The sequence below is a fragment of the Elephas maximus genome, chromosome 10, assembly GCF_024166365.1.
Source record: "Elephas maximus indicus isolate mEleMax1 chromosome 10, mEleMax1 primary haplotype, whole genome shotgun sequence".
NCBI classification, from domain to species: Eukaryota; Metazoa; Chordata; class Mammalia; order Proboscidea; family Elephantidae; genus Elephas; species Elephas maximus.
In genome coordinates, this window is record NC_064828.1 from 64,984,763 (window position 1) to 64,995,013 (window position 10,251).

At 37.3% G+C, this 10,251-nt stretch overlaps 1 protein-coding gene across 1 annotated transcript in view; it reads left to right on the forward strand.

Moving 5' to 3' along the window:
- PSMC6 (proteasome 26S subunit, ATPase 6) overlaps positions 1 to 10,251 on the forward strand; it is a 30,081-nt gene extending 19,830 nt beyond the window's left edge. The window contains exons 14-16 of the mRNA XM_049897811.1: positions 234 to 314; positions 4,746 to 4,817; positions 9,791 to 10,251. Coding sequence (XP_049753768.1) covers positions 234 to 314; positions 4,746 to 4,817; positions 9,791 to 9,909 — 272 coding nt within the window. The 3' untranslated portion in view covers positions 9,910 to 10,251. The remainder of the gene's footprint in view (positions 1 to 233; positions 315 to 4,745; positions 4,818 to 9,790) is intronic.

Genomic DNA, 10,251 nt, shown 5'->3' on the forward strand with positions numbered 1-10,251 from the left:
TTCTTAGGTTTCATCAGTCATAAAGGCCCCTGCCTTGCACAGCAGCACACACGCTATCAGTAGTACAGTAGCTTCCCAGTAAACCCCAGAGGCTGAAAAAGTTGATAGTTACTCTATGTACCATCAGGCACAAAAGGGTTAAAATTCTTTACCTGTTGTCTATTTCACTTTTTCTGTGTCCTTTTCTAAAACAAACAAAAAAACCTGACTACAAAATAATTTCTTATTTTCAGACATTGATTTACCAAATGAACAAGCAAGATTAGATATATTGAAAATCCATGCAGGTCCCATTACAAAGCATGGTGAAATAGGTAAGGTAATAACCTATTTTATATGTATTTACATTTGGTAAATGAAGTAAAGTGCTGTTGAGTATTACTGATAGTCTCCTAAATCTGGTTTTAAATTCAGCAAATATTTATTGAGTATCCACTGTACATTAGGAACAATTCTAAGTACTTGGGATATAGCAATAAAACAGGTAAATCCCTGTTTCTATAGAACTTATGTACTCAGCAGGAAAGGTAAGTAAAGTAAATAAAATATATAGTTTATTAGATGGTGATAAGTGCTGTGGAGAAAAATAAAGCAAGAAAAGGGTGTTAGGTAACACCAGCAGTGGGCATAAGTGTGTACATTTTTAAATAGGGGCAAGAGGGGCACAGGGAAAGCTTTATCAAGTAGGTGATACCTGAAAAAGGTGAAGGAACTGAACATGGATGTCTGGGGGGCGGGGATTGGGGAGTGGGTTGGTTCATGTAGAGAGAACAGCAAGTAAGAAGGCAGGAGCATACATGTTACATTGACGGGGCAACATAGACACCAAGGCATCTATGTCAGAGTAAATGGTACAGTGATAGCCAGTGAAATAGAGGTGATGCAGCACCAGATCGTGAGAGCCTTATAGAGGCCATGGTATAGGGGCTTTGGCTTTTGCTTTTAGTAAGATGGGTGTCATTTGAGGATTTTGAAAAGAGAAGTGATAGAGTCTCGCTTTTATTATTATTAACTTTGATCATAAAAAATTACAAACACATAAAAGGAGAGATAAGAGTATAATGAGCCTCCAAGCAATTGGGAAAATGGAGTTGCCGTCAACAAAAACTGGGAAGACTAGAAGGATTAGATTTTAAGGGGAGGATAAGGAATTTAGTTCTGGATATACAAAGAAAGCTGGAGCTTGACATTACTGCCATGTTTATCTGGGTCTCACAAGTTTTCCACCTTTGACGGGGTGCAGTCTTACCACTTTTCTATCATTCATTTTAGCAGAAAATATTTGGATTTTCTTTTCTGACAAGTTCCTGCCTTACACAGGTTCTGGCTTTCACTGGTTTTACTGTATTGTATTTGAGATGCCAACGAGATACCTAAATAAAGATGTTGACTAGCGATTCTCTTTATATCTGAAGTTCATTGGGACAGTCTATGTTAGAGATACAAATGTGGATGTTGTTAGCAGAAGAATGGTGCTGAAAGTCTTAAATTAGATGAAATTGCCGAGAAAGTGAATGTGAATAGAGGAAAGTTTCAAAGACTAAGCCTAGATAATTTTTTTTTTTTAATTCTGTTTTAGGTGAAAGTTTACAGCTCATACAAATTTCCCATACAAAAATTTTTACACATATTATGAGACACTAGTTGCAGTCCCTGTAATGTGACAGCACATTCTCCCTCTCCACCCCAGGTTTGCCATGCCCATCCAGCCAGCTCCTGTCCCTTTCTGCCTTCTGATCCTGCCTCCAACAGGAGCCACCCATTTGGTCTCATGTATCTGCTTGAACTAAGAAGCACACTCTTCATGAGTATTATTTTATGTTTTATAGTCCAGCCTAATCTTTGTCTGAAGAGTTGGCTTTGGGAATGGTTTTAGTTCTTCGATAACAGAGTCCAGGGCCTGTGTCTTCTGGGATCACTCCAGTCTCAGTCAGACCATTAAGTCTCATCTTTTTATGTGAATTTGAGCTCTCCACCACACTTTCTTCCTGTGCCATCAGGGACTCTCTGTTGTGCTCCCTGTCAGGGCAGTCATTGGTGGTACCCAGGCACCATCTAGTTTTTCTGTTCTCAGGCTGATGGAGTCTCTGGTTTATGTGGCCTTTTTGTCTCTTGGGGTAATATTTTCCTAGCATCTTTGGTGTTCTTCATTCTCCTTTGCTCCAAGTAGGCTGGGACAAATTGATGCATCTTAGATGGCTGCTTGAAAACTTTTAAGATCCCAGATGCCACTCACCAACGTGGGATGCAGAACATTTTCTTAATAAACTTTGTAATGCCAGTTGACCTAGATGTTCCTCAAAACCATAAACCTAGATAATTTTGACATTAAAAAGTTAAGCTGAACCATCAAAGGAGACTAAGAAGTTAGTCACAGAGGTAGGGGTAAAATAAGGCGCTGGTGGTATATTAGAAGGTAAATGAAGAAATTAGTTCAAGGAGGAACCTATCCCCTGTCGAATGCTAACAATAGGTCATATAAGAAGCAGTCTAAGAGTAGACCTTTGGGTTTAGCTATGTAGAGATTGCTGGTGACCTTGTCAAAAGTAATTGGAATGGTGAGTATGAAAGCCTACTTCAAGTGGTTTTCAGAGAACGGGAGGAAAGGCATTGAGTTCAGACTTTTCCCTGAATAAATTGTGCTGCAAAGGGAAGCTGAGAAGAAATGGGGCTATAGCTGTAGAAGAAATGGAGACAAGGATTTGGGGGAATTTTCCTTAAGATGGAAGGATTTATAACATTTATGCACGTGAAGGGGCCCTGGTGGCGCGGTGGCTAAAGTGTTTGGCTGCTAACTGAAAGCTTGGCAGTTCAAGCCTACCAGTTGCTCTGTGGCAGAAAGGTACTGCAGTCTGCTTCCGTAAAGATTTACAGCCTTGGAAACCTTAGGGGACAGTTCTCTGTCCTATAGTGTCGCATTGACTTGACAGCAGTGGGTTTGGTTTGGGGGGGTGGGTGGGTGTGTGTATGTGTGCGTGTGCGCACGCTGCTGGGAATGATACACAGGGGAGAGAGAGAAATTGATAATGCACCCTTCTTGAGGAGTGGTGGCCCAGGCTATGAGCATAGACTTCATTTATGAAAATAGGGATATTGACCATGACAGGTTTGCAGATATGGCAAGAATTTGTCTCTAAATTTTCTTCTGGTTGCTTCTATTTTTCTCATTGAAATAGGAAACAAATTGAGTAAAAAGACAGGGAGGTAACATTAGAGATTTGAGGACGTAGAAGAAGGTATAAAATAATTATATAGGGAAATGAGAGTGGACTAGAATAGGGGCCGGCAAACTATGGCTTGTGGGCCAAATTCTACTTGCCTTCTGATTTTATAAATAGAGATTGTTGGGACACAGCCACACCCATTTATTTATTATCGTTTATGGTGGTTTTCCTACTACAACAGCAGAGTTGAGTAGTTTCAACAGACCTTGGCCTCAAAACCTAAAATATTTACTATCTGGCCCTTTATAGAAAAAGTTTGCTGACCCCTGGATTAGGAGAGTCTACTAAAATTGCCAGACAGCTTTAAAAGTCCTTTAGAAGTTAATGATTTGAATAATTACAAATAGTTGATTATTGTCTCTCATTAACTTTCTCATTGCTCTTATGTGAGAGTTGTGAGTTGGAGAGACTGAGATGAACTAAGGGTGTCAATTTACAGTTTTCTTCAATAAATATTGAACTTTTTATAAATACCAGATCTTGTGCTATGCTTAAAGATCCTTGCTCTCAGGAAACTTACAGTGAACTTGAATCTGAATGAAAACTAATTAATGAATATCCAGTGATTTCAAACAGAGATTGATAAACCCTAAATTGCCTGACAGAGGGCGTCTCATCAGGGTTATTCACATCGTAGTAGCCTGTCATTGTTCTTTCTTATTTCCCTCCCTAAAAAACAAAGAAACAAAAACAGTTACTATTGAGTCAGTTTTGACTCATGGTGACCCCATGTGTGTCAGAATAGAACTGCACTCCATAGAGTTTTCATGGCTGTGGCCTCTCGTAAGCAGGTTGCCAGGCCTTTCTTCTGAGGAGCCTGTGGGTGGGTTCAAGCTGCCAACCTTTTGGTTAGTAGCTGAGGGCTTAACTGTTTGTGCCACCCAAGGACTCCTTTTCTCTTCCCCTATCTGGTGTCAAATCTGTAGCTGTTATCGCAAAACTGACCGCCTTTCAATTCGTGTCTGTCGTTATGTACACATAACCATTATCATAAATCTGGTACTTCATCACTTAGAATTTGCCCAGAAACCAGGAAACCTTAGCCAAGGCCTGCTCTAGTATTTAAAAGTTCCATAAAATAAAATTGCATCTGGTGGCTATTTTTGGTATATTTTATATTTGCTTCTGTAATTAAAGTAAATCCCATTGTGGTTACAAATGATTTTTAATGTTCTAGTATTATCAAGTTAAAGATTTGGTTATAGTTTTTGTGAGTCATTGCTTGACAAGTATCTGACATTCACATGTACACAGCTTTATAAGTCACCACACAGAAGCAGGTTAAGATGCTTTTAGGTCTTGATGACATTTCCTGCTTTTAAAGTCTCAGAAAGGGTCTGTTTCTGCTTGATGCTAATTTACTTAACAGAATACTAGTTTTTGGTTGTTAATATTATGGGATGTTAACAGGAATGCTGCCGAGCTGATCAAATTCAAACAGGCTCTTCAGGTTGAATTTTCTTTGGGCATAAATCAAGAAGTCTGATCTTTTTCTAATTTCCTGTATTTTTTCCTAAACAGATTATGAAGCAATTGTGAAGCTTTCAGATGGCTTTAATGGTGCAGACCTGAGAAACGTTTGCACTGAAGCAGGTAAGAGTTTAAAATTCTACTACTGTTGATTTTGATTTTTTTAATTTGCTAAAAATGTGTTTTAGTTTGGGTGTGCCCAAAAGCAGAGCCTGAGTCTTGCAAGGATTTGGGTACATATTTATTTATTTGTTTATTTTTAACTTATTCCAGGAAGCAGGAGAGAGAGAACAGGGAAATGAAGTAGAAAGAGGTAAAGCTAATAAAAGAGTTCACTGTTGAGGTGGCTGCTGTAGGCAAGGGGAGTTTGATTCTGAGGAGTCCTCTGAGAAACATACAGCAGGCCTTCTAGAATTATCCACCCAAAAGATGGGAGACTAGAGAATTTATTTACCAGCTCTCATCCCCCATTGGATAAGATTTGTCCGTGGGGCATTAAGTCCTTTGCAGCTTAAGATACCTTGGGACAGAATGTGGTAGGACGTGCAAGTGTTAGGACACTGGCCCCCTAAGGTAAATCTGAGGTTCTACAGAACTGTCTACCACACTTGTGGCTTAAATCAGAAGAGGCCAACACCAGAGGTACAGTCACGCATCACTTAATGTCCATGATATGTTCTCTGAGATCGGATGTTCTGTGACTTGAACGTGTGTGGCCACCATATTATGTACAGGCAGTCTCTGGACATCCGGCTTATGTACATCCCATAGTTATGAACCAACCAAAGCCTATAGCTACTCCCCCACCAAATAAAAAACAAACCTGTTGTTGTCAAGTCAATTCCAACTCATAGCAACCCTATAAAACCTCATAGGGTTTCCAAAACTGTAAATCTTTATGGAAGCAGACTTCCACATCTTCCTCCCATGGAGCAGCTGGTGGGTTTGAACTGCAGGCCTTGCAGTTAGCAGCCAAGTCCTTAATCACTGCCACCAGGGCTCTTCTGTAAAGCCTATATGGACTGCATACATGGGTGTATATGTGGCCAGACGTTGCCCAAATGGACGTTATGTGGCACATAACTGTATCTGCTAAAAAATGGATAACATGTTTTCTGATATTAACCTGTGAGCGGTAAGCTCTGAAAGATTGATTTATGAATTCTTTGTTCATTTAGCTTGTGTGAAACATAGCAATGTTTGCATATAATTCTCTGGATTGTGCGATCCTATTTTTATTTCTGATACTAAGTTCCTTATTTACCCTTTGTCTTCCAACGGAATCTTATAATTGAAAGAATAAATTTCTACACTAGTTTTTATAGTTACTGATTTCATAAGTTGAGGGCGTACTATTTTCTTAAGTATTACAATATGTGATTTCCTTTTGTTTTCACATCACCTTTAGATTTATTTTAACATTTCTAATAAACAGTGTTTAAAGAGGCTGCTCTGGCATAGCTTCTCAGTAGGAGTATTCTAGTGGGTGTACTATGGTCCAATATCTGGATCAAAGATCTGCAGGTCTAGAAACTCTGTCAGTACAAATCAGTAAATCATGCTCACTGAGACTTATTAATAAGTAAAAATATTAAAAGACAAACCGTTGATACTCAGTCTACTTGGAGTAACTTAGATATTCTCTCTCCAAAATCTACCCTGGACCAAATTACTGTCAAAAGATGGCTTTGTAAAATTGGAATCCAAACAAAAACCATACCATGATCTTGATGGCTGATGCCATCAAATTATGAGGTTCTCCCCCACCCCCAGGTTGTTTTTTAACAATGTATTTTAAGCTATTTTCAATAAAGAGCTATAACTTCTTTGTGGACTAAAATCTGTTTTAATTGGATGAGACAGTCACATCTGGAGATGTACTGAAATTCTTGTTTGGTTTTCTTTTTCTGAAACTTCAAGTGGACCATTGCCTTTTTTTGTTAACATATCTTTCTATAAGGTAGAATACACTTGATTCAATTATAGTTATCCTTTTTTTTTCATTCAGATCCTGAGATTATCATTCTTTTCAGATTAGAATGCACATCTTTTACAAATTCACTTATTCTTTGAAAAGTTACTTGGGTGAAGGGAAGGACAACACACAATATAAGGGAAATCAGCACAACTGGACCAAAGCAAAAGCAAAGAAGTTTCCTAGACACATCCAAACACTTCGAGGGACAGAACAGCTGGGGCTGGAGCCTGGGGACCATAGTTTCGGGGGACATCTAGGTCAATTGGCATAACATAGTTTATAAAGAAAAGTTCTACATCCCACTTTGGTGAGTAGTGTCTGGGAAAAGCATGGGAGCGGCTACCTAAGATGCATGTATTGGTCCCATCCCACTCGGAGCAAAGGAGAATGAGAAAAACCAAAAACCAAAACCAAACCCAGTGCCATCGAGTCAATTCTGACTCATAGTGACCCAATAAGACAGAGTAGACCTGCCCCATAGAGTTTCCAAGGAATGCCTGGTGGATTTGAACTTCTGACCCTTTGGCTAGCAGCCATAGCACTTAACCACTACGCCACCAGGGTTTCCAAACCAAAGACACATGGAAAATATTAGTCCAAAGGACTAGAGCACCAAATGAACTGGAACCTCCCCCAACCTGAGACCAGAAGAACTAGATGGTGCCCAGCTACCGCCAATGACTGCCCTGACAGGGAACAAAACAGAAAGTCCAGGACAGAGCAGGAAAAAAAAAATGTAGAATAGAATTCAAATTCATGTAAAAACATCAGTCTTAATGGTCCGACAGAGACTGGAGGAACCCCCGAAACTATGGTCCCTTTACGCTCTTTTAACCCAGAACTGAAACCATTCCTGAAGCCCACTTTTCAGACAAAGATTAGACAGGTCTATAAAACAAAAAATAATACACGTGAGGAACATGCTTATTAGTTCAGTCAGACATACGAAACCAAATGGGCAGCTCCTGTCCAAAATCAGGATGAGAAGTCGGGAAAGGACAGGAACTGGATGAGTGGACACAGGCATTCTGGGGTGGAAAGAGAGAGTGTGCTGTCACATTGTGGGGATTGCAACCAGTGTCACAAAATAATGTGTGCATAAATTTTTGAATGAGAAATTAATTTGAGCTGTAAATTTTCACCTAAAGCACACACACAAAAAAATCCCAACATTAAAAAAAGAAAAAGTTGTTTGGATGGTATTGCTACTAGTTTCACTCATAAGAAGATGAATTGTCCTTAACCTTACTTTTTGGTGTTCTTTATGCACATATTTAAGGAATTTATTGTTAAGTGTCAGAGAAGAGATTATAAATTTCTTCTTGACCTTTTTTTGTATTTACTGAATAGTAATCGAATCAGAAATTATATAGAAAAAACCTATCTTCTAATTGAAATATTGTGATAAAAATTTTCAGCTAACTAGGAGTTTCTTAAAATTGTCTGAAATGTTTATTAATTGAAAAATTGACCATTAGTCAACAAATATTTAGGTATCTTCTTTCTCTGCCTATACTGAAGTTACTATAACTTTTTAATGTAATTACTCTGGCTCTAGGAGGAAAAGTAGCTAAATATTAACTCTTGAAAACTGTAAGCAAGGTTTGATAACAATATAAACTATGAAATCACAGCTTTTCTTATTGCATCAAATTTAGATTTCTTCTCCATTATTAGAAAATACAGTAAAAGGAATTGGGCAGTATTCTTTAAAATTATTTTCAAATGATTTTAATATACCTTCCAAGAAGGCTTACTCAATTTTTGACCAGACACCATAGGTGAATATATACGTAACGGTTTATAAATGGTTTTAGGTGTATACAGTTGATACTGATTTTTAGGTGATGGATCAGATTTTTTAGATTACTTTTTGAAAAATGTTCATTAAATAAATTAGAAGTATATTATGTTCCCTGACAAAAGCTCATGATGTACAAACCAAAGAGTTTCTGATAGGAAAACAATTTGGCTAGAGAAGAGCATTAGAGTTTAATGTGATTTGGAAGTAGTTATATGCACAGGTTTGGAAAAATGACTTAACTAATTTAGCTGTAGCCTTCTAAATGAGTTTTAAAATTCCTCTATTTTAAAAATCAGTCATTTCCATTCATCTGATTTCTGAGGACAGCATAGTGACAACTCCTTTATTTTAGGTAAGTGAAAATTCAGTACACCAAACCAAACCAAACTCAACCCAGTGCTGTCAAGTCAATTCCGACTCATAGCGACCCTATAGGACAGAGTAGAACTGCCCCATAGAATTTCCAAGGAGCCCCTGTCAGATTTGAACTGCTAACCAAGTGCCGACATCTTGTTTAGCAGCCATAGTATGCCACCAGTTTCCAGTTCAATACCAGGAGATCCTAAATAGTAACATTAGTAGGAATTATTTAGTTAGATAGCGATACCTTACTAAATATAGCGTATGAAGTGAGATTGGCTCAAAATCTGGTACCCATATTCACGGCACAACTACTGTTAAAAAAAACACTTTCACTCTTTTGTCGAACAGTAATTAATTGAAACAAATGTGTTGTGGTACTTGAAAATGAAAGTCATAAAAATATTAATTTGTAAGTAAGTAAATTTTAACATATAAATGATGACACTGATTTTTGTTAAGGTCCACTGTTGACGTTCTATAATTTCCAATTCTCTAAGTCTTTGATTCTTAACAAGAAATGGTTATCAGAATTACTGGAGGTGTTTTGTTTTTTCTCAAACCATACATACGCTCTCTCCTTTAAAGAAATTTTTGCCTGTAGAGTTTAAAAAAAAAAAAAAAACTTTAAAATGTATATTGTTGATAGTTATTTTTATTATAGATGCCATTGAATATAGGGACTATGTAAGTTGGGTTTGATATTGTCCCCATTTTAAATACTCAAATAATTGTCAACTGGTTTTTGATTTAGAAAATAATGTTCATTATAGCTATGAAAATTAATTGAACAAACATAGTGGTTTTAAATAAATTAGAACTACTGACTCAGAAGTGGTAAATCCAGGTTCTTCCTATCTACTCTATAGAGTTCAATTACTTGGTTTTCTTATAATGGAGAAATGATTCAGGTATTACATATGTATAGCATTCATGTTGCTTTATTCTCCACAGGTATGTTTGCAATTCGTGCTGATCATGATTTTGTAGTACAGGAGGACTTCATGAAAGCAGTTAGAAAAGTGGCTGATTCTAAGAAGCTAGAGTCTAAATTGGACTACAAACCTGTATAATTTACTGTAAGGTTTTTGATGACTGCATGACAGACATTGGCTTAATGTAAAAATAAAGTTAAGGAAAATAATGTATGTATTGGTAATGAACTCATTAAAAGTGTATAAATAAAAACATGTATGAATAACATCATAAAAATTAGCAATTCTGCTTTTAAGATTGGTACAGAAGAAATTTGTATGTTAATGTTGCATTTATTGCAGCAGAAACTAAAGAGTGTGTTGAAGCTTTTCATATTTGCTGTGTATTTTGTAAAACATTGAAAAAAATGGTTTGGGATAGTAGTACAAGAGAGTGTTTCTTATGACTTATTTTATATCATTTGTTTTCTTCATCCTAAG